The sequence below is a fragment of the Natator depressus genome, chromosome 3, assembly GCF_965152275.1.
Source record: "Natator depressus isolate rNatDep1 chromosome 3, rNatDep2.hap1, whole genome shotgun sequence".
Lineage (NCBI taxonomy): Eukaryota > Metazoa > Chordata > Testudines > Cheloniidae > Natator > Natator depressus.
In genome coordinates this window covers 48,203,695-48,228,368 of record NC_134236.1, presented here as the reverse complement: position 1 = coordinate 48,228,368, position 24,674 = coordinate 48,203,695, and the positions used below count along the sequence as shown (strand labels likewise).

Genomic DNA, 24,674 nt, shown 5'->3' with positions numbered 1-24,674 from the left:
GGATGATCCGAGGAATGGAAAACCTGCCTTATGAAAGGAGAGTCAATGGGCTTGGCTTGTTTAGCCTAACCAAAAGAAGGTTGAGGGGAGATATGATTGCTCTCTATAAATATATCAGAGGGATAAATACCATGGAGGGAGAAGAATTATTTAAGCTCAGTACCAATGTGGACACAAGAACAAATGGCTATAAACTGGCCATCAGGAAGTTTAGACTTGAAATTAGATGAAGGTTTCTAACCATCAGAGGAGTGAAGTTCTGGAACAGCCTTCCAAGGGAAGCAGTGGGGGCAAAAGACATATCTGGCTTCAAGACAAAGCTTGATAATGTGGAGGAGATGCTATGATGGGATAGCCTAATTTTGGTAATTAATTGATCTTCGACTACTAGCAGTAGATATGCCCAATGGCCTGTGATGGGATGTTAGATGGGGTGGGATCTAAGTTACTACAGAGAATTCTTTCCTGGGTGTCTGGCTGGTGAGTCTTGCCCACATGCTCAGAGTTTTGCTGATCGCTATATTTGGGGTCGGGAAGGAATTTTCTCTCAGGGCAGATTGGCAGAGGTCATGGGGGTTATTTGCCTTCCTCTGTAGTCTGGGGCACTGGTCACTTGCTGGAGGATTCTCTGCACCTTGAAGTCTTTAAACCATGATTTGAGGACTTCAATAGCTCAGACATATGTTAGGGGTTTGTTACAGGAGTTGGTGGGTGAGAGTCCATGGCCTGCATTGTGCAGGAGGTCAGACTAGACAATCATAATGGTCCCTTCTGACCTTAAAGTCTATGATTCTATGATACACAATCTTTAGGACTGACCCGTCAAACACGGACTCATTCAATATCCCTTCAAGCCACGTAAAACCATCACATTATTGTTCACAAAGGTGAGTTATGTGATGGTGAGATTAACTCGCCCCCCCCCCCCCAGCTGAAGACCAGTATGTCGTGTGTGACACTGAGTTTCTACTAACTGGAGCAATAGGACACACAATTTGACTTTGGAACAGAGATGCAAATGATAGCATAAAAAACGCAGTCACTGTGGTTTCAGATCTAGTATGGCACACAAACTGTCCTAACTGCCTCCATCTGTGGTTCAAGATTGTCTCTTTTATTTCAGTCTGCACACAGGAAAAGCAGTTACAAAATTTTCTTTGAGGCACCACCTCATACACCTATGCATGCCTTTGTCACCTCCAGACTAAACTACATGGTGTGCCTTGCATAGGGCCACGTCTTGAGACCATTCAGAAAATGAAGTCATGGAAGAATGCAGCTTTCTGTTTATTAGAATCATAGAATCATAGAATATCAGGGTTGGAAGGGACCCCAGAAGGTCATCTAGTCCAACCCCCTGCTCGAAGCAGGACCAATTCCCAGTTAAATCATCCCAGCCAGGGCTTTGTCAAGCCTGACCTTAAAAACCTCTAAGGAAGGAGATTCTACCACCTCCCTAGGTAACGCATTCCAGTGTTTCACCACCCTCTTAGTGAAAAAGTTTTTCCTAATATCCAATCTAAACCTCCCCCATTGCAACTTGAGACCATTACTCCTCGTTCTGTCATCTGCTACCATTGAGAACAGTCTAGAGCCATCCTCTTTGGAACCTCTTTCAGGTAGTTGAAAGCAGCTATCAAATCCCCCCTCATTCTTCTCTTCTGCAGACTAAACAATCCCAGCTCCCTCAGCCTCTCCTCATAAGTCATGTGCTCTAGACCCCTAATCATTTTTGTTGCCCTTCGCTGGACTCTCTCCAATTTATCCACATCCTTCTTGTAGTGTGGGGCCCAAAACTGGACACAGTACTCCAGATGAGGCCTCACCAGTGTCGAATAGAGGGGAACGATCACGTCCCTCGATCTGCTCGCTATGCCCCTACTTATACATCCCAAAATGCCATTGGCCTTCTTGGCAACAAGGGCACACTGCTGACTCATATCCAGCTTCTCGTCCACTGTCACCCCTAGGTCCTTTTCCGCAGAACTGCTGCCTAGCCATTCGGTCCCTAGTCTGTAGCGGTGCATTGGGTTCTTCCGTCCTAAGTGCAGGACCCTGCACTTATCCTTATTGAACCTCATCAGATTTCTTTTGGCCCAATCCTCCGATTTGTCTAGGTCCTTCTGTATCCTATCCCTCCCCTCCAGCGTATCTACCACTCCTCCCAGTTTAGTATCATCCGCTAATTTGCTGAGAGTGCAATCCACACCATCCTCCAGATCATTTATGAAGATATTGAACAAAAACCGGCCCCAGGACTGACCCCTGGGGCACTCCATTAAGTAATGGTCCACACAAAAATCACATTACACCTGTCTTTCATGAACTGCAGTACCTCTCAGTTGGTTTCCAGAAGTTTAAGGTGCTGATTTTTTATCTATAAAGCCCTAAATGGTTTGGCATCTTACAGCTTGCCTTCCATTTGTAATCTGTGGAGATGCTCACACTAAGAATACCCTGGTTTAAAAGAGGGGGTGGGGATTAGTCTTTGGGGTGGTGGTGAACTACAGATGTTTCTTGATTAATGTTCTAAAACAGCAAAGTTCTTTAGGAATGAGAAGGGACGTTTGGCTTTACACTTCTTGGGCAAAACACCCATTGACTTCAGATTTTGCCCATATAATATTTTACTATAGCCTGTCCAGGGGAATTATTCAAGCAAAAATATTCAGCAAAGCCCATGACCTTATGAAATTGATCTGTTCTCAGGTTTTATGATATGGGTCACAAACCTTTCGAGCAAATGTATAAGTAAGTCTGAGTCATCTTAAGGGAGTTTAACTGGCACTGTCTTTGTATTTGGTCCTAAATATTTACATGGAATCCTGTGAAGCAAAATCTCCAAGTTTCTCAAACGTCCCTCTAAGCTGTTTCCAAAGTGTGTCCCCTGCTGCAACAGAAAAAAGTCCATTGCCCTTCCACCTTAGCCGTAAAGAAAGAGAGGATGGTTATAGGCCCAGGTTGAAAAACCATTGCTCGGATAGGCTCTCATCTTAATGTGTAAAGATTCTAGTCCCCACAGAGCACATATTTGCATTTATTTAACTACCCTATTCTGCAGTGTGGGCCTAATAGTCTGCTAATATTTCACTATTTTTATATGACAGCACATATTTAATTTATATATAACCAAATGTTTCTATTTGGCAAGAACTGGTCTGTTTTCATTTCAGCTGTGTCCTCATGCTCTCATTTTGTTGACTAAAGTCACCCAAACTGTGAGCCAATGGATGAACTGCTATTTGAGGCTTCGTTAGTGCTCTCTCATTGGCCATGTGCATCAGAATAGTAATTAATGGTTATTTTATAGTGTTCTCCAGAACGATTAAACAACATGATAATGTGAAGTGAATCTGTAAGAGTCTGTCCACAAACATGTTGCTCGGTAGTACAATGATAAATGGGCAGTTCAATGTCACACATGATTAATGGTCACAAAGGTTTCCAGCGAGACACGCACTTTATGCAAAGAAACAGTTTTTATATGGTTCAGCTATAATTATAATAATAGTACCTGCTCTTATGGTGCCTTCCCTATGCTTAACAAACGGTAAGCCTCAAAAAACTTCTGCGAAGTGGTAAAGTACCATTATTGCCATTTTATAGATGATGAAGCTGAAACTCAAGGAGATTATAGTCCTGATCCTAACAAGTGCTGAATAAGAACTGATTTACTGGAGTCAATGGGAGTTGTAGGAGTTTGGCTTCTGGGCAGAGATGTTTCGCTTCTTGAAGGATCAGGTTCTATGTCACTGCCCAAAGTCACACGGAAAGATCATGGAAAAGAAGCAGACTGGCTGGTACTTCATGGCCCTCAAGGTATACAGTCATCTAGTTTAGGCATATGGCCAGTCCCACAATCCTCCTGCACACATGTTGTGTGGGCAGCAAACAAACATACATATATGCATTCTTCTGTATCTGCCCTGAGCTATATTGTCCTAGCTCAGAGATCCTACATGCACCCATCACTGCCCTTTCTCTCCTCTCTGACCTTCACACACCTTTCTCTGTGACTCATGAGAGTAAGGTCAGAGTTTTGCCCTCTGTGTGTAAACCATCTCTTATGAAGTATGTTGGTCTGACAATATAAATGTAAAACAGAAAAATGAGCATTCGAACAGCACAGGCTCTAGACTAGACACTCCATGCAAAATGTGCATATTGTTTTATTTCACACATCTAAGCATGTGTTTCTTGTCAACACCTATTGTACTATTAAATATTCATTGCAGTGTTGTGAATTTGGGATGTTCTTCGTTTCCCCAGCAACCTGCCCACCCAGTCTAGCTATGATGGCATGTTTCTTATTTCTGTTAGATATAACAAAGACAGATAGTGCAAGGCTGATTGTAACTTTATTCCAGTTAAATATGGCTTTTTGATTAAATGGAAATTTCCATGAGACAATTTCCATTTTTGTTGAAAATTTTCACTCATGGAATTGACTATTTAAGGCACAGGTTAATGCAAAGCATGCAAGTAAACAGGCTAAAACAGGATGTGGATGATTTAAGGGGCTGGTAATGAGGCAGGAAACATTTTACTTCTTGGTCAGTGATTTTATTCTCCCCTAACTCGATAGTAACCAAAAATTACCAATGTTTTAGGGGCTCTCTCTTTTTGTTTGGGTTTTTTTTTTAGCCGATGTAAAATGAGTTGTTTGTACAAGAAAGAATGTGTCTTAGCCAGGAGAGATTAGTCAGTTGTGATTCTCCATACAATTGTAATAGTAATATAAATTGTAATTTTCTGTAGAAGAGCGAATCTCCCGGGAAGAGCTGATCGTTATTGTAGAGGTATTGGAATGTATATGTTATGTTATGGAACCCCATTTTCTGTAACTCCATGCCATTTTCCAAATCTGTCAATGGGATACTTTTCTTACAAATTTAAAGCTTCAAAGAGTACTATGAGAGGTAAACAAAGACATGTTTATATGAATGATTCAGCAATTTCATTTTGAGATGTATTACTAGAATCCCTCACTATTCCCCATTTTTTTTAGTACGGGGAATTCTTTGCAAACTGATAGAATCTTTCAAAATGGGGGAAAAATGTAAGTGTGACTATTGTAGTAAGCATTACAAGGCAGGCCCTCACCTAGTGTAAGTCGGCATAGCTTTACTGACCTCAGTTTATTTACTCCAACTAAAGAGCTAACCTTTTTTCTTCAAAATAAAAGATTGGATTGCAATGAAGAGGGTTTCTTCTCGAAATTACAGCCCCGGAGAGCAGTTCACTAGTGACATAAGCATTATCAATATACATATTTTAATACTATGCATTAAATTAACTACTTTTCTCCCCCCATGTTTTAGGGAGTGAATCTTTACAAGGTGATGGAAGCTGGTAACTTCATCTGCATGGCTTTGAACAAGAAAACAAATTCTAAAGTTGCACAAGCTTCCTTCAAAGTTTGAACTGTAAATTAAAATGTTCTTTCTGCAAATTAATTCACATGCAATATGTCTTGTCCAAGAGCATTTATATAAAGAAAATCAATTGCAAAACCTTTTCAGTCAAGAAAAGAAAGCATGCTATAGCTGTTCTTTATTGAAAGAGTAACTGTGCGTTAGAATAATACATCTTGCCAAATGTTATTTTTGGGAAACAATACATCGTTGCAAATAATAAATATAATGTCTATCAATACAAATTCATGTACTTGATACTTTTAAAAGTAAGGAAATCAGCACTTTACTGTCTATTTAAATGGCCTTTTAGCTTGCTTTAGACAAAATTAATTACAGTGTTCCACAAAAAGTGAATACATTGTTACTTCTTAATCAAGCTGACTTTTAGTACAGTACAAATATTTGAAGTAGTTTATGAGATCCCACATTGTGTGTGGCCTGGCTATTATGTGTTTTATTTCTCTGAATCTCCACTTTCCATTTGCCAAGTCAATTATGACCGTGGAACCCAATCTAAATTTACTGTAAGTACTTTTTAGCAATAGCACTTTTGTATTTTTACAGTGGTTAACATCTGTTAAGTATATGAATGACTTTGTCTTGTTCCAAGAGTTTGTGACAAATGGCAGCCTGCCATATCCCCCAAATCTAGCGCAACTCTCATATTTGTTAGAGACATTAAACTCATTGTAGTTGCCTTTTTCATCAGCTGTTTTTAAAACCTGATTAATTATATCAAGCAATGAAAAGAAGACAGGATATACTCTTTAGTGTAACACTGTGTGGGTGATTAGATTTTTGTGCAAAAGCCTCATGCACCAGTTGGCATTTTATTTTATGATCCCCGATCATCATCCCCAGAAATACAGTTTCTGTGATAATGACACCTATGACTGACTAGTTTACATAGAGAGAGCCATCCACAGCCTCCCTTTAAGCTCTTGTGAATTTGGTACTATACCTGTAAATATCTGAGTGCAACATGATGCCAGTGAACTGCACCATCATTGGTGAATCAGCAATGGACAATTTAAAATAACAGCCTCATTATTTCTGTACCCTGTTCAAATCATCCATGAAACTACTGTAATTTTCTTGCCTGCATCCGACGAAGTGGGTATTCACCCACAAAAGCTCCAATACTTCTGTTAGTCTATAAGGTGCCACAGGACTCTTTGCCACTTCTTGCCTGAAACATCAGTTCTTTTACTGTGTCTGTCTATGTAGCCTTCTTCAGTCTTTCATTATGTATCTGCTCTTGGTCTGGATTTTGTTAGAAAGCAAGCTCTTAACACAAAAACCCAAAACCTGGACTATGATTTTTTCCCCATTGACATGCACTCAGCTCTTCTCGGAAACATGAAAGTTTGGAGAAGGATGAGATTGAAAAAAAGTGAAAGATTTACTTGAAAAGAAAGAAGGTGGGATCACAGTTGTCTGCAGCCCAACTCTGTCAAACGACAGCACTCTTACTTGTACCATTATTGCAGTCTCTGGGGTTGGGCCATGGTCTGAACAACTTGATTATGAGACATCCAGGTTGTCAGCTGATGTTACATATGGTTGGAGTTTGGTGGCTACTACTCTCCAAATTATTTTGCCCAGGAATGGGGGTTGGAGACAGAACAGTCATTGTAGAGGTCTTTCTGGCAAGGGCTGGCTTCCTGAGGACTGGGTGAACTATTGCTTTTTTCCAGGAGTTTTGTAGCTGCGCTTCTCTGAAGCAGACATAGATTATTTCCATTAGTAGTTCGCATAGTTGTTCTTCACTATCTTTTACCAGCCTGGATCCATTTCACAGACTGTGGCTTTAATATTTTTCAGGGCTACCTTGCTTTGGCGTCAGATACAATTCAGTCTTTACAGGTGGCTGGAAATTGGCCTTGAGCTGGCACATTTATATGTCAGTTTAAGAGCTAACCAGACATCATTGAAAATAAGATTCAGGAAGGAGTTGTAATATGAGTGCTTAATCCAAGGGTTCCAAAACCAGCAACACTCCCTCCCCCCGCCCCCCAAATGTGGGCTCATGAACAAGTCTGGGGGTGGTTGTGAGCGTCTCTCCTTACTTTATTGCTAGATGGGAGAGATTGATAACATTTACTCACTATTGTAATATGGGATCATAGAATGCAGCTTGAGAATCACTGAGGTAGAACTACTACTGTTTTGATCCATGCTGTAGAAATGAACCAATTCTATGATAAAGGGATAGTTTATGTATAAGATATGCCTGTTTTCTCAGAGGGTTATTTTAAGGGGAGGGAGTGTGGCCTCGTAATCAGATATGTGATCTGGGAACTAAGATTCTGTTCCCAGCTGGGTCACTGGCTCACTGTGTGACTTATCAGGTTGCTCACCTAGTGCTGAGAGGTTTTCATTAATTAATATTTGTAAAGCAAGTTGAAATGTTCAGAACCTGAATAAAAAAAGTATCCAATCTGAGAACTGTCCCAGCAACATTTCCCATGCTTGACTTGTTAATTATTTTTATTTATGCATTTATTTATACTATAGTTACTAAATGGAAACATTTTTTCTTCCAATCTCCCTTCTCAGTTAACATCTGCCATCATGATCCTAATGTCCGAGCAGGAGGGCATGATTAAAACCTATGTTAATATAGCCCTTTGGATCACCCTCCAGAGACATGGTATATTTGCTGAAGAACTGTCACCAGCACGGCTGTACTGGTTAAATACACCTATTATTTTGCAGTGCATGGCATTAATCTTAAAGGTGAAATAAAACATATCTAAATGTTTATTGAAACAGATATGCTGACGTATTACGACATGCTAGATTCAGCACTTCCAGTTAACTAAGTCACACGTAAGGCGTTAGTAAATATCATCTGTCACTCCATCACATACTCTAATGTTTACTCTGGTAAGGTGTAATCCATTCTGAGTGCATTTGCTTGTGATTATCTTTATTATCAGTTGTTCCAATCTGCTTTAATGGAAAACGATACGCAACTGATGAATCTCTTCTAAGTTACCATAGAAACATATTTCTTCCCTCCATTAACTAAGCATTAACTATGAGATCTTTGATAACTCAAAATATTCCTCTGTAAAGAAATATTCAAGTTATGGTAATCAAAGTTGATTCAGTGTACCACACTCAGATCATTTAAACTTTTTCTTCAATTTTTATTTTTCTGCCTCTCTATATATTATAAATGTAGAGCAAACATTTTCATTACTGTTTTTATATGAGCTAAAATCACCCAAATTACCATCTGATCCTGTACCCAGTGTAATCAATGGTAAAATAATTGTTGATTTCAGTGGGTGCCTGAACAGATCCTAATGCTTTATACTATACACTGAGATGGAAAATATGTTCTGTCTCACATGTGTGACCGTCTTAGTGTATTTTTTTGCAATTACTCCAAAAATTGCATGATGAACAACTTCACATAAGGATAGTAAGGTGCAGACACTCCATGTCCTATACACATAGAATGCTCGTCCTGAGCCAGTCTGCAAAAGTCACTATCTACTTCTCTTTCAAATCTGTCCTGGAGACCCACTTTTGCTGTGATGCCTAAAAGACAGTAGCCAGCTAATTACCATTCAATAAAAGAGCAGTTGGTGACAGATTACGTATACCACATATTATAACATTTTAAAATATGTACAAAACCAAACCTAACTATTTGGTTATTAGCCATCACTCTGACAGCTGTGCTCATGTGTTGCATCCCTGTCCTTCACTCTTCATCTGTTTTTCAGACTGTAAGCTCCTTGGGGCGGGGAGTGTGGTTTCCTGTATGTCTATAAAACACCTACCACATTTTATAGCAATAAGAATAAAATAATGAATTGCTGTTAAAGCCATCTAGTATGCTATAGTACAGAAAATAGAAACATCATAAACTGCAAAGGTACTTCAGGTGTCTAAGGAACTTTAATACTTTTAAAACTGAAAGTGCTGCTGGCTGGGATTTTCAATTGATTATCTATTACTAATGTATTTAATATAATAGATATTTAATATATTTAAACTAGAAGAAGCGGCATTAGGAATCAGTAGCATTATAAATGCCTAATCAGTGTATTCTTCTGTTGATGCAGTCATAATGCCCAATAAAATGAATAAGTATTTATGTTTTGCATACATCTTTATTGTAAAAGACAATATAAAAGTGTACATTCTGATGGCACTTGTCACAGGAATCATTAAAATCTCCAAGAAGCAAGTTACCGAGCAACCCAGTTTCAGGAAATCATCAGGGCCAGATGGTTTTCACCTAAAGGGGTTCTTAGGAAAATAATATGCAAAAAAACCAGGAAATAATTCTAAAGAAAACAAAGGCCAAGAATTATATAATGTATATATTGTATGTATAATGTAAGTCCATACGGATTGAACAGGGCCCTGTGGAACATGTAAAACCCATGATGGAAAGGGTACATCTTTCACCACAGATGGGCCTAAGTGGTATGTAGGGCCTCCAGCCTGGAAGACTGGAAAATCTCTACAATGGTCTATATCTTTAGAAGGCAACTAAAAGAGATCACCGGAATTACAGTTCTGTAAAAACAGACTGTATCTTGCCACATTTCCACTCAACAGGAAGGTTTTCACTGACTTCAGTAAAAACAATGAGGAGTCCTTGTAGCACCTTAGAGACAAACAAATTTATTTGGGCATAAGATTTCGTGGGCTAAAACCCAGTTCATCAGCTGCATGGAGTGGAACATACAGTAGGGAGGTATAAATACACAGCATATGAAAAGATAGGAGTTGCTTTAGCAAGTGGGGAGTCAGTGCTAACGAGCTAATTCAATTAAGGTGGAAGTGGGCTATTCTCAACAGTTGACAAGAAGGGGTGCAAGTCACTTTTGTAGTGCTAATGAGGCCAATGTAAACAAGTTGGCCCATTTCAAACAGTTGACAAGAAGGTGTGAGTATCAGCAGGGGGAAATTAGTTTTTGTAGTGACCCATCCACTCCCAGTCTTTATTCAGGCCTAATTTGATGGTGTCCAGTTTGCAAATTAATTCCAGTTCTGCAGTTTCTCATTGGAGTCTGTTTTTGAAGTTTTTCTGTTGAAGAATTGCCACTTTTAAGTCTGTTATTAAGTGTCCAGGGAGATTGAAGTGTTCTCCTACTGGTTTTTGAATGTTATAATTCCTGCTGTCAGATTTGTGTCCATTTATTCTTTTGCATAGAGACTGTCAGGTTTGGCCAATGTACATGGCAGAGGGGCATTGCTGGCACAAGACAGACAGAGGAGGCCCTAAAGTCCTGGAAACTAAGGAGCATCTAATTAAGGAGAGTATAATAGACTACATGGATAAATAAGCTCTGCCATGGCCAAACAAATATGGTGGGTTGGATCTCCAGTTAGTGTAAATTGTCATAGTTCCATTGAATTCAACAAAGCTGTGACAGCTTACACCAACAATCTCCCTTCGCTTCTCTCATAGAAAATCATGCTTCTCTCACCTGTTCTTTGAAAGTGTTACTAAAACAAAATTTTAACATAGGTGACCCAATAGACATAATGTAATGCTAATTTTCAAAACACTTTTGATAATATTCCTTAAACTGGGACAATGATGGATAAAAGGAAAAACATCTTGAGTAAAAACATGCTACATAATGGGAAATAAAAAGTCATAGTGAATGGCTAGTCCTCACAGTGGAGAGAAATGAATAGTGGGCTATGACCAATTTAATATATTTATTAATCTATCTAGGCCAGTGATACTCAGATCCCAGTGGTTCAGGAGACAGATTAGTGATCAGCATTACCCAAAAGAGCCACAGTAATGTGAATGACAGGGAAAATATTTTGTTTATATATATAAACTTAGATTGGTTAATAATTAAATCATTGTATTTTAATATCATGTGCTTCAGAAAGCCACAGCAGACATATTAAAAAGCCACTTGCCGCTTGAGAGCTAAAATCTGAGTATCACTGATCTAGGGTTTTATAAGCTCAACCCTCACTGTGATAGTTGAATGCCTTAATGGACTTAAATTTTCAGGAAAAATATTTGAGTCATTGTTGGACAAGTTAAGAAAGAAATCTACTCTGTCTGCAACAGGAGTTAAAAAACCATACAATGCCTGGTAATATTAGAAAAAGGATCCAAAACAATTCAGAGAATACTGTGATACGATTGCATACAACAATATTCCCACATTTAGAGTATTGTGACTGGTTTGGAGTGCCTTACAGAAGTCAAACTTAGAATGCTTCTATAGTCTTCTAAAGTCTTTCAGACCTATAGAGCAGTGGTTCCCAAACTTGTTCCGCCGCTTGTGCAGGGAAAGCCCCTGGCAGGCCAGGCCGGTTTGTTTACCTGCCAGTGGCCATGGTTCACTGCTCCAGGCCAATGGGGCTGCTGGAAGCGGGAGCGGCCAGTACGCCCATTGGCCCGCACCGCTTCCAGCGGCTCCCATTGGCCTGGAGCAGTGAACCGCGGCCACTGGGAGCCGCGATCGGCCGAACCTGCGGACGCGGCAGGTAAACAAACCAGCCCGGCCCACCAAGGGCTTTCCCTGCACAAGTGGCGGAACAAGTTTGGGAACCACTGATCTATAGGTTTGAAAGACTTTCCTGGCTGAGGGATGTTTCCTATAAGTACTTGTAGAAATGGTAAAAATTTACAACCCAGAAGGAACAGTAATTGTATCCAAAATGCAAATTTTGAAAAGGCCTGGAGAAAAGCAACAAATGCATACAATATGGAAAACATGCAATATGGCCTGAAAAGCAGGAATGTTTAAAGGAATCTAACCAAGATATTTGCAGGCTATGTCTTTCTGGGTTTTATACCAAGCCTCGCCCTTGTGCTGTCTGAACATCTATCAGAATTACGAAGGCCATAGTAAAAACCAATCAGTCCCTGAAAGTAGTATTTGCTTGCTCTGGCTCTTCAACCACATTTTCACTTTAGGTAAACTTGAGTCTGAGTTTAAGCTGCCCAGTGGCCAGTTTTCAGATTTAGGCTACTCTACAGCTGCACATGCAATGGTCTGCATCCCAGGATAAAAGTCTCCTAATGAAGTTACAACTTTAGCTCAGTTTTTACAGGCTCAGGCTTTCATTGCTGAAGATCAGGGAGCTGATGACCAAAGTAGGGGGCACATGATACAAAGCATAGGATTGCTACCCTGCTCTTGGAGCATTGTATTGACTGTAATCATGACCAGCCTATCCCCTACTCTTTGTACAAGGAGCAATCACAATCTGACCCCAAAGGACTATTATGCATGAGAGAATGGATTGAAATAAAAATGAAATGATGATTAAGCTACTTGAATACCTGGGTATACAGCAGAAATTTGTTTATTTAATAACTTATCCTACTCTTCAGAAGTTTACAACCAGAAAAGGTACAATTACCCCAACAAAGCATCAGGCTAAAATACAAAGCCAAAAGAAGCAGGATACAGAAATTTCATACACATCTCATGAAGGTACCGTAGGCCAGTATTAAGCATTTGTGACAGTACTAGTTAACATATCCAATCAAGTTAGCAAAGTAACACAATATCCACTAAACTTTTGGTATCCATGCTAAATAAATTGTGGGGAAGGGAAGGCAGATAAAGGAACATATTCAGGTTGCTTAAGGCCCTAAAATTAGGTGGTTTTAAATTAAAAACTGTACAAACCGAAAGCTTATTAGAAATATTTAAATGGTTCTTTTGTCTGAATAAAAAGAGATTTTTAAAATCTGAATTTAAATGTATCCCTGCACGTTTTTGCAATACATGCTCTTCAGCGTTGCACTAGTGGATAGGAGGCTTACAGTCAGATTGGAAACAAAACTGAGATGTGTGTCTTTCCATATGGTGACTCCATTAATGCATCATTTCTTTTCTAAAGTATGGAAATATTAAATATGCTAATACTAGTGGTAGTATAGTTCTGAGCTTGGTCTTTTTACACCATAATTGTAAAGCAACGGTGATAATCTAATATGTAATACCCACCTAGTAAATGCTGATAATTGGATTGATCTGGAACGGTCTTTTAATTAGCAAATTAACTACCTTTCCTATCAATTCACATTTCTGTTTGTGTATCTGTACTAGTGTTGATTTAATAAAATGATTGTGTTTAATTTCAAAATAATAAAATAGGAAGGAAATTATTCTAACTGTACTGGCCTCAAAGAGAGAGCAAAAAGTATGGCTAATAATTGGTGACACTTCTACAGTTACCTAACACAGGTTTTTCATACATAATAATTTTGCAGTCTTCTGGCCAGTCATTTAACAATCCACCAAAGCCAGAAACAAAAGCCTGTTTGAAAGGAAGAATTTCTGGCTTTCTAATAATGGTAGAAAGCTCCCATTCCTAGTCCTGATGGATCGCAAGATATCGGGGATGAAATTCTGGCCCCAGTGAAGTCAATGGCAAAACTTGCATTGAATTCAATGGGCCAGTATTTCAACCCAGATGTTAAACTTGTCACGGCATATTGTTCTAGTGGGAAGCAGAGAAAGTCAAAATGCATGATAAATACAATTAATTTACCACATGGATATTTCATAGAATCATAGAATATCAGGGTTGGAAGGGACCAGGAGGTCATCTACTCTAACCCCCTGCTCAAAGCAGAACCTCAAGGATTGAGCTCACAACCCTGGGTTTAGCAGGCCAATGCTCAAACCACTGAGCTATCACTCCACACCTGTAGCTATCACTGCCACATAGACTACATATGTGGTGGCAGTGTCATAGAAATACAGGAACTGCAGAAAAATTTGATTTTGTGGAAACCACATTCAAAAAACCATTTCAACATAAAATTACTGTTCAGCTCTATTTATCTATGTGATAAGTTGCAGAGATGTGATAAACTGTATTTATCATGCAACTCTGAACACCTCATCTACACTCTGCTTACTAATCCATCTTTGCTAAAACTAGTACAATTTACCTTAGCAATGTCAAGGAGCTGTCATTTAAAAATAAAATTACCACCAGTTATTAAACAAATTATCTTGGCCTGAGACCTATGCCACTATTCAGTCTTCAGTCAGTTAGGGGGTTAAGGTGTGATATCTTGTTTCCCAAGTGTGCCAGAAACAGGAGCACTTGATAGAAGTAGAACCTGGAAATCTTCCCTGTGGGTGGAGTAGACCTTAAAATCTTGATATTATTACGTACAGAAAAACTAATTTAAAGTTTAGACATTTCTAAAGTGTATTTGTGATTAATTTCTTTCTCAAGGGCTGGACATTTGCACTCATACTGCTAAGGTCATCTGGGTTTGGGGATACAAAAAAAAAAATAGGACCAGTAACGTTCATAGATTCCAAGGTCAGAAGGTAACCTTGTGATCATCTAGTCCAATGTCCTGTAACACAGACCATAAGAACTTCTCCCACATAATTCCTGGAGCAGATCTTTTAGAAAAAACATCCAATCTTGATTTAAAATGGTCAGTGATGGAGAACCCACCCTTGGTAAATTGTTCTAATGGTTAATTACTCTCACTGTTAAAAATGTACATCTTATTTCTAGTGTAAATTTGCCTCACTTCAATGCCCAGCCATTGGATCATGTTACACATTTCTGTGCTAGATTGAATAGCCCATTGGTAAATATTTGTTCACCATTTAGGTACTTACAGACTGCAATCAGGCTTAACCTTCTTTTTGCCACTCTTAGCCATGTAGCTAGCCCAGATTCATGCGGATATAATATTTTTACCACAAACTATGACAGATGCTCAAATGTAAAATTAAAGATTCTCCAGTGTGCAACTCTGGTCACCCAGAACAGATCATGTAACATATAACAACTCAATGCCGGAGTCACAAATACAAAGGAGCCATCCCAGCAATACACTCTGCTGCTCCAGACACAGGTTGTCTGAATTAACCATCTAAATGTAAAATTATAGTTGTTGTTCTACCTTTCCATCAGCCAGACGAAGATGAAGAAGATTTTACAATCATATACTGACATTCCAAAACTATGGCACATAGACAGTGCCATATAAATCAATGAGCATGCACAGGTGAATGAATTAGTGCAGTTTTAACATTTTTTCTATTTGGGAAAGGTTTTGTATATAGAAGTAAATATAAAACTCTTTCATACTCTCAACCACAAAATCCCATCACAAACTAGACTTTATAACATACATTTTATTATGATTTATCCACAACAGGCTGGCTACCAAGAATAGCCTTAAAGAGAGTTTGCCACAATATTGATTATCTATGACTGTTAATGGACCATAAGAATCTCAGATGAATGAACTGGTGAGGGATTTCTTGATGGATATGTTGCTCTGCAGGCTCTGAAAACAGAGAGTGTACATTTATTTAATAGTGCAGTTATGTAGCTTTTGGGTGGAATCCTGGTTCCTTTGAAGTCATTAGCAAAACTCCCACCAACTTCAATGGAACCAGCATTTCAACCCTTACATTTGCGATGAGCATTGTGGTATAAAATCAGTCCCTTCACAGTACTTAATGTACTTTCTTCTAAATTGTTTCTACCCATGTTTAATCCCATTTTATTTATACTCTTGACTGATAGTCTCCAGTCACTGCAAACCAGATATATGAAAAGAAATAAACTGTATTCCACATATCCTCGACTTGTCTTTTGCATCTTTCTACAAAATCCCTCTTTGATCTCTGTCTCAGAATTTAATAATGAAATTTCACGCAACACCCTACCACTATATCTCTTGCCACCTTTGGTTCTATTCCCCATCCTGTGACATTGTGTGTCTTAAAACCTGGCCATTTAATCTGGCCCAATAAAATGCATCATATTTAACTTGTGTATGTAAACAAACATTTGTGCACTTGACAAAGTTAATGTGTATTTTTTGTTTTGTTGCCACTTTGTAAGATAAAATGTGGTACACCCTTCACTCTGACAATTTGCCACAGAACTCCCATCAACAATGGGACCTGCACTGATAAAAAACTCCACGCATGGGTTTGTGAACATACCCCAAGGTGAGTATTCAACCTGTTCATCCCCTGTTTGCCAGGGAAGTATTCCTGCTCTACCCCAACATTTTGCCCACAGGTTTCACCCTCACCTGAGATGGAAAGGGAAGCTGGAAAATGGAGTCCCTTTTGCTAAGCACAGTGCATTATCGATGTGCACAAAACAGCTTTCCATGCTGAATCTCCTACCTCTGACAGGGTGGAGCAGGTGGGTACCAGCAGGACTAATTCATTCTAGCACTGGGATACATTGTACTGCATTTTAAACACAACTACAAAGGTAGAGTCAAAATGTGAGGAGAGTAACTCTCATCTCTAGAATGCCAATTTCCTAGTACCAAAGATTTGTAACTTTGTCAAATTACCTGGTCTTTAGGAGAGCCACCAGGATTATTCCCAGGATGAGTACTATGCAAGATGTATATGCAATAATATAGATTGTTTCACCTATGGATAAAAAAAATAGAAAATTACACAAGGACTGTATTGTTTTAGTAGTAAGGATTCTTCCCTCTTCTAGTGTTGCAAAAGCTTTCACATCTGCCCTGCAATCAGTTGGCAAATATCCACTCCAACAGGATTCCATATAGAGAGAGCTACAACTTACCCCATGTGGAAGTTTATGGTGGTGCAGCATTTGACATCCTGCTAGGTAAGTGGTATTTTTCCATGAGCACATTACACCTGGCTACCTGTTTGATTCCAGGTTGATGTTAAGGTGTTGGTTTTAACCTAAAAAACACTAATGGCCTGGGACCTACCTATCTAATAGACACCCCTCCCCCAATGGCATATTACCACAGTTGCAGGGGCACCAGAGCAGGAGCCTCATTGGTATAAAGAATTCATGGGCTGCTGGCAGGGTATTCTCTGTTCAAGCCCCGGGCCTTTGGCATTCTCTCCTTCCCATGAGCCTCTAGCCAACAAATCCCATAAGCATGTATTTAATGTGACTCCTTATGTGCTGACAATTAAATATGTGCATAAGAGATTTGCTTGGATCAGGGCCTGGGTCTGTAAAAGCCTATGTTCAATATTGCTAAACCCAAGCACTGAAAGAGAACACATCAGACCACTACCCAAATCATAAGATTGCTTAAAAATAATGAGATTTAAGAAAATAATCAATTTGGGGTGTTTCTTAGTTGCCTTCTGCTTTCATAGGCATTTTTGATTTTTTGGATGAAAAAATTCAAATTTTTTTTCATTTTTTTCATCAAAGAAATCAAAAAATTAGTCATAACTGAACGGTTATCATGAAATAGTTCGATTTTGACACCAAAAAAAAAATGTGGACAAAAATATTTGGTTAAAAATTTTCAGTTACCGCTACTGGCAAAACCACATCATCGTTAACCTTAAGGTCATACTGCAAGGCCTAGCTGTTCTCCCTGGCTTCCGAGAAATGGGGGATTTGGGAGTCTGAGTAGTGGCAGGGTACTCTTCAGTGGGGCAGAGGAGTGCCTGAAGGGCTTAAACTTCAGTCCGTATGTTTGCTGTGGACTGGGTGTTTAATTGCTGCTTTTAAAAAAAGTTGTCAAGGGTGTCCAGAGCCTGGGATAGACATTCTTTTTCTTTACAGTATAAACTGAAATAATATATCTATTGGATATACACACACACACACACACATCCTCCCCCATAAATATACTTTAAAGTGAAGTCAGATTCAATATATATGTACAATAAACAAATGAAAAAGCACAATAAGAGGGGAAGAAACTGATATTAAAGAAATATGTGGTTAAGTTTCCACACAGAGCTCTCACACTATGTCCCCACTCACTGTCTACTAATGGGCAGACAGGTATATCATTGGAATTAAAACAAGTTATGGAACTGGACTAGATGACCTCCTGAGGTCCCTTCCAACCCTGATATTCTATGATTCTATGATCTTAGGATGACTGACGGCAACTTTTCACATCATGAACAGCAAATGAAAATGTCATAGATTATGCATATGTGCTGGTTCCAGCCCCTACTCCATGAAGAAATAATAGTCTCAGTTTCAATAAATGTTATACTCTGGCATCTGCAACCTTGTATGTGTAGTATAGGTGGGATAAAGTTGCAAATCTGGTTTATGACTGTAGGTTGGTGTCGCCAGCCATACTGGGAGGGTGAGTGAAGTAAGTACAGGGATTTCTATTCTGTATGTGGAAAGTGAATGGCATAGATTGCATTTACTAGTTCATAGTTGAATGGTGGACAGTGGAGGGTAAAACGTCAGCTGTTCTGATCTCAGCTATTAGGTGTTTGGAGTAATGTAAGTACCTACATAGACCTAGCGCTGAGTGACCTTTTTTGGCCAAAAATGCAGAATTCATGTCAAATTTGCCGAATTGTTTCAGTTGAAAAAGATTCTGAAAAATCTGACTGTTTCATTTCAACATTTTTGAAAGGAAACGCTGCGATTTTCTGAGTCAAAACAGTTTTGTTTGACCTCAAATGATTCTTTTCAGACTTTTCAGCACAGCCAGCAAATGAAAAAACCCCACTATTTGCACAGCTTTACAGAGATCGACCATTTCCTGACTCATTACAGGAGGCAGGGTTGTGACTGACGAGCGGGAGGGATAGCTCAGTGGTTTGAGCATTGGCCTGCTAAACGCAGGGTTGTGAGTTCAATCCTTGAGGGGGCCATTTGGGATCTGGGGAAAAATTGGGGATTGGTCCTGCTTTGAGCAGGGGGTTGGACTAGATGACCTCCTGAGGTCCCTCCCAACCCTGATATTCTATGATTCTATGGGTCTGCTGCCCTGTGAAATGTTGGTATCTCTAATCACAACATGCTGGTGGACTGGGAGAGAGTCTAGTCTGTAGCTCCCTTACTGTGGTTGTGTGGTAATTCACAGGGCACTTCTGCCATGGGCTACAGACTTTCCCTAGCCATCCCCTTGCACGCTTCCTGTTTATAGTGTGGGAGAGAACAGTGGCAGTATGTAGACTATATAGGAAGTATAGGTAGAGTTGGTTGTATAGATGTAAGAAGACATCTGACAGCAGAAAGAGGCTGGGAGAGGAAATGAGTTTTTCCAGTGCATGGAACCAATCCTCAATGGTATTATTAGTGTGTGTAAAGCTGCTTATATTTGTGTACATGAGAGGATGATCTTGAATATTCATTGGACATATTAGTGTTTATGAGGGGTCCTCACAAGTTGTCTCAGGGTCCCCCCCACCTTTATAAAGAATGAAGTTCACAATGTTTTATAATTTACAAATTAAAGTCAGTGAAGCTGAACTAATCTCAGTTCCCACAACATCTGCTCTACTTATAAACCATGTCAATTGCTTGTTTGTCTGGACACTCACCACTGCAAAACTGCACATTAGAAAACAACTGAAATCTCTGTACACTAATAGCAAAATAATATTAATTTGCCGAGCACCGTTTTTATGGTTTCCCAAAGAAATAAATCAGATTTCTGCATTCTTAACTTCCCCTCTTTACAAAACACCTTTTGCACCTAAAGCTCTGGATTGAGCAAAGTAAAATTTTATCTTCACACAAATATTTTTTTCAGATTAAACAGTAATCACGAATATCTTAAATGATCTGGATCTACAACACTGTGGAGGACAATTTGCATAGGTTAATGTATCAGCCATGCCAGTGAAACTATATTTCAACAAAGTGTGTCTGCTGGTAGGCAGTAACAACCTTTCATAAATTGTTTTTTGGGGGGAATGTTTTAAATTCAGATACAGTGGATGAATTCCTGACTCCATTGAGATCAATAGAAAAACTCCCATTGACTTCAGTGGGGCAGTGATTTCACCCAGTATGTACCATGATAGTGGGGTAAAGACTCATTCTGAAGCTTTGTTAGCTGTATAGAATATACATAATGTTGTAATTGCTTTTAAGGAAGTATGGGATTAAGTCAATGCGTTTTAATAACAACAACATGTGTAGTATATATGGAGCAAGAAAAACTTGCCCTCTTATCACCACAGAAAAGTTAAAAATTCAGTACAAGACAGGTAAGAAAATTAACAAGGGTCCAGTACCATGAAGTTAAATGTGAAATTACGGCAACCCGTATGGCATGAAAGAATTTTCTTTACCACCCTAAAATACTGTTGCTAGACAGTGCAGGGTCTGGAAAGCCTCAGACTTGTACTGCTGTTTGCACCTGAGGGGACACCTATGCGTGCAGGTGTAATGTCTCAAACAGAGTTGTCTGCTTGTGGAGTCACTGTAGGGGAACAGTCTCCAAATTGCACAGTATGGTTGAAATTCTGGTAAATTAAAAACTGCCCAGGCTGGTGATAAGTATTGTGTGGTGGCTGATGAGGAACACTTCTGACATGGACTCAGGGAGTGTTATATTAATTGGACTATGTTCTGTTTCACAACTACATTTCTTGTGGTTATAAAGGGAAAGATTTTTATATTTTGTACCAGCTTTTTATAATGTAATTAAAATAAAAGCATAGTTAAAATTACTGAAGGATGCTTTAAAGGTAGAGGAATATTATCATGTGGGATTACACGCTGGTGGGCTATACCAAAGGAGGCGAGCGTGCATCCCCGGTTCAAACTTTAAGCCTATTATTAATGGTGGTTCAAATGATTACAACTACTATGGTCTTGAGAATGTGTTGCTGGATAGCAAACTTTAAAAAGAAAGCCCCAAAAAAACAGAAACATAATGCAAATGAAACAAATGCTAATATAAAAAAGTAAAACAAAAGCAGTGGAATGTAGGCCTTGTTTGACATGAGTTATTGGACATGGGTGAGGCTCATTTTTTGGGAGACAGGATTAGGGAAGTAAATGGATCAACAGGCAGGAAGCAGAATGTCTGTACTAGCTAAGATAAGGGGGAACACCCAAGGAACCATTTACAATGGACAAGATCACAACAGATAAGATAAGCCTGGAAAGCAAGATGACATATAGAGTACATCCTGCATGGGCAGTGTAGGGACAGAACACGCAATACAGAAATTCCTGCAGAGTAACCAAGCCAATCCGAAAACATCTGTAAATGTATTTGAAGGAAGAGGTTTGCTGTGTAACTATGTATGTGTGGCACACCCTATACCCATCGCCTACATTTGAGCGTGATCAACTCAGTGTGGCTTTGCAGCATGCCAAATAAAGGAACCTGAGTGATGAGACTGGAGTTGAACTAAGCTCTTAGGGAACTGAGTGAAAACAACATCTACACAGCAAATCCCCCACCCAAAGCAGTGAGTTTAGTGTAGAGATACCCATAGAGTCTTGGTCGATTGACTTGGGCTTGCGCTGTGGGTCTAGAAATAGCAGCGTAATTGTGCCCGGTTAGGCTAGAGTCCGGGCTCTGAAACCCAGCAAGAGAGGAGGGTCTCAGAGCCCAGGCTCCAGGCTAACCCCAACCACCTACACACTTATTTTTAGCCCGTCAGCACAAGCTCGAGTCAGTTGACCCAGGCTCTGAAGGTACCTCTACACTGCAATAAAAGACCCGTGGCATGGCCTCGCCTGGCCCGGGTCAGCTGATTCAGGCTTGCGGGGCTCAGGCTGCAGGACTAAAAATTGCAGCGTAGATGTAACGCTGGCAGACCTCGGTCTGTGGTGGGCCAAATTGAACCTGGGACTTTTGGAGCTTAGTGCATGAGCCTCCACTGCATGAGCTAAAAGCCATATGGCTGTTAGCTAAGGCCATAGAGCAGACTCATTAATCTCTCTCTAGGTGGTCTCCGTGCCACTTGATGGGACAGAACACCACACTCAGGAGGTGTGTGGGTTACATAGACATTCAGGCTCGGGCTGGGGCTCTGGAATCTAGTCAGGGGATGGGTCTCAGAGCCCAAGCTCCAGTCCAAGCTTGAGTATCTACACTGCAATTTTTAGCCACTCAGCCTCAGCCCTGTGAGCCCAAGCCAATTGACCTGGGCTCTGAGACTTCTGCTGCAGTGTAGACGTACCCTGAGACTCTCTGCCATGGTGGGTTTTGTTTGTTTGTTTGTTTTTTTTGCAGTGTAGATGTACCTTTGGTCAATAATAAGGATTTGGGCACTTGACTATTGCCTGCCTAGGCACTCCCACTGCATCTTCTGCTATTCTTATTCAGTTTTCAGAAATCTCAGCAGAGTTGCTCAGGCAGGTGGCGGGTGAGAGCAACTCGGGCCACCCAACTCTTTCCTATTCTGGTTCGAAGGAAGCCAGAATGTATTAATTTTAAAGTGCAGTCTGTCGGGACTGTAGACGCTAGGTCAGTAGTTAAAATCCCAGGGCAGTCCCAACGTAACCAGAACCATTGGTAACTGTGCACAGACAGTCCGGAGAGTAGCTTTCAACTTTATTCAACCTAACTCATGCTGTGTCTACACTGCGCACCTTACAGCAGCACAGCTGTGCCATAAGTTAAGCAGCGTAGGCGCTCTTTGTCGGCGGGAGAGAGCTCTCCCACCGACAAAATAAAACCACCCCCAACGAGGGTTTTACCAATGAAAGGGCAGAGTAGATGGCCTCAGATGAGATTCTTCCTCTTCCTGGGTCCTTTCCTGATCTCCCTCTCAGAAACTAGACAAGCCATTTACAACACACACTTTGCTTCTGTACAAAAGAAAAAGGACACTAAACTATCTAAACTACTACATGCCACAAGGGGCCTCAACTGTGGTTCCCTTAACCCACCCAGCAATATTGTTAATCTATCCAACTATACTCTTAGCCCAGCAGAAGAATCGGTCCTATCTTGGGGCCTCTCCTTCTGCCCCTCCACCCTCACGAACATGATACAGTTCTGTGGTGACCTAGAATCCTATTTTCGACGTCTCTGACTCAACGACTATTTCCAACACACCTCTGAATAACATACTAACCCACAGAGAGCTTCCTACCAAGACTACAAAAAGAAGGATTCTGGGTGGACTCCTCCTGAAGGTCGAAACAACAGACTGGACTTCTACATAGAGTGCTTCCGCCGACGTGCATGGGCTGAAATTGTGGAAAAGCAGCATCACTTGCCCCATAACCTCAGCCGTGCAGAACACAATGCCATCCACAGCCTCAGAAACAACTCTGACATCATAATCAAAAAGGCTGACAAAGGAGGTGCTGTCATCATGAATAGGTCAGAATATGAACAAGAGGCTGTTAGGCAGCTCTCCAACACCACTTTCTACAAGCCATTACCCTCTGATCCCACTGAGGGTTACCAAAAGAAACTACACCATCTGCTCAAGAAACTCCCTGAAAAAGCACAAGAACAAATCCGCACAGACACACCCCTAGAACCCCGACCAGGGGTATTCTATCTGCTACCCAAGATCCATAAACCTGGAAATCCTGGACGCCCCATCATCTCAGGCATTGGCACCCTGACAGCAGGATTGTCTGGCTATGTAGACTCCCTCCTCAGGCCATATGCTACCAGCACTTCCAGCTGTCTTCGAGACACCACTGACTTCCTGAGGAAACTACAATCCATCGGTGATCTTCCTGAAAACATCCTGGCCACTATGGATGTAGGAGCCCTCTACACCAACATTCCACACAAAGATGGACTATAAGCAAACAGGAACAGTATCCCCGATAATGTCACGGCAAACCTGGTGGCTGAACTTTGTGACTTTGTCCTCACCCATAACTATTTCACATTTAGGGACAATGTATACCTTCAAATCAGCGGCACTACTATGGGTGCCCACATGGCCCCACAGTATGTCAACATTTTTATGGCTGACTTAGAACAACGTTTCCTCAGCTCTCATCCCCTAATGCCCCTACTCTACTTGCGCTACATTGATGACAACTTCATCATCTGGACCCATGGAAAAGAAGCCCTTGAGGAATTCCACCATGATTTCAACAATTTCCATCCCACCATCAACCTCATCCTGGAGCAGTCCACACAAGAGATCCACTTCCTGGACACTACCGTGCTAATAAGCGATGATCACATAAACACCACCCTATACCGGAAACCTACTGACCGCTATGCCTACCTACATGCCTCCAGCTTTCATCCAGACCATACCACACGATCCATTGTCTACAGCCAAGCTCTACGATACAACCGCATTTGCTCCAACCCCTCAGACAGAGACAAACACCTACAAGACCTCTATCAAGCGTTCTTACAACTACAATACCCACCTGCTGAAGTGAAGAAACAGATTGACGAGCCAGAAGAATACCCAGAAGTTACCTACTACAGGACAGGCCCAACAAAGAAAATAACAGAACGCCACTAGCCATCACCTTCAGCCCCAACTAAAACCTCTCCAACGCATCATCAAGGATATACAACCTATCCTGAAGGATGACCCATCACTCTCACAGATCTTGGGAGATAGGCCA

The 24,674-nt window shown here is 40.4% G+C and overlaps 2 protein-coding genes across 6 annotated transcripts in view; one reads left to right on the top strand and one right to left on the bottom strand.

Annotated features, from left to right (window-relative positions):
* The window catches only part of HMGCLL1 (3-hydroxy-3-methylglutaryl-CoA lyase like 1), a 109,970-nt gene extending 98,278 nt beyond the window's left edge, over positions 1–11,692 (top strand). For 4 of the 5 annotated variants that reach the window (XM_074947845.1, XM_074947843.1, XM_074947842.1 and 1 more), the window contains one exon: positions 5,322–11,692. In XM_074947845.1, the coding sequence (XP_074803946.1) occupies positions 5,322–5,423 (102 nt within the window). In that variant the 3' untranslated portion in view covers positions 5,424–11,692. Of the gene's footprint in view, positions 1–3,606; positions 4,102–5,321 lie in introns of those variants that run through there. The other variant, XM_074947841.1, reaches the window with a different exon arrangement.
* A 3,933-nt stretch (positions 11,693–15,625) lies between these two features.
* The window catches only part of GFRAL (GDNF family receptor alpha like), a 35,636-nt gene continuing 26,587 nt past the window's right edge, over positions 15,626–24,674 (bottom strand). The window contains exons 9-10 of the mRNA XM_074947838.1: positions 16,738–16,819; positions 15,626–15,705 (exon numbers count right to left, since the gene is read on the bottom strand). Coding sequence (XP_074803939.1) covers positions 15,633–15,705; positions 16,738–16,819 — 155 coding nt within the window. The 3' untranslated portion in view covers positions 15,626–15,632. The remainder of the gene's footprint in view (positions 15,706–16,737; positions 16,820–24,674) is intronic.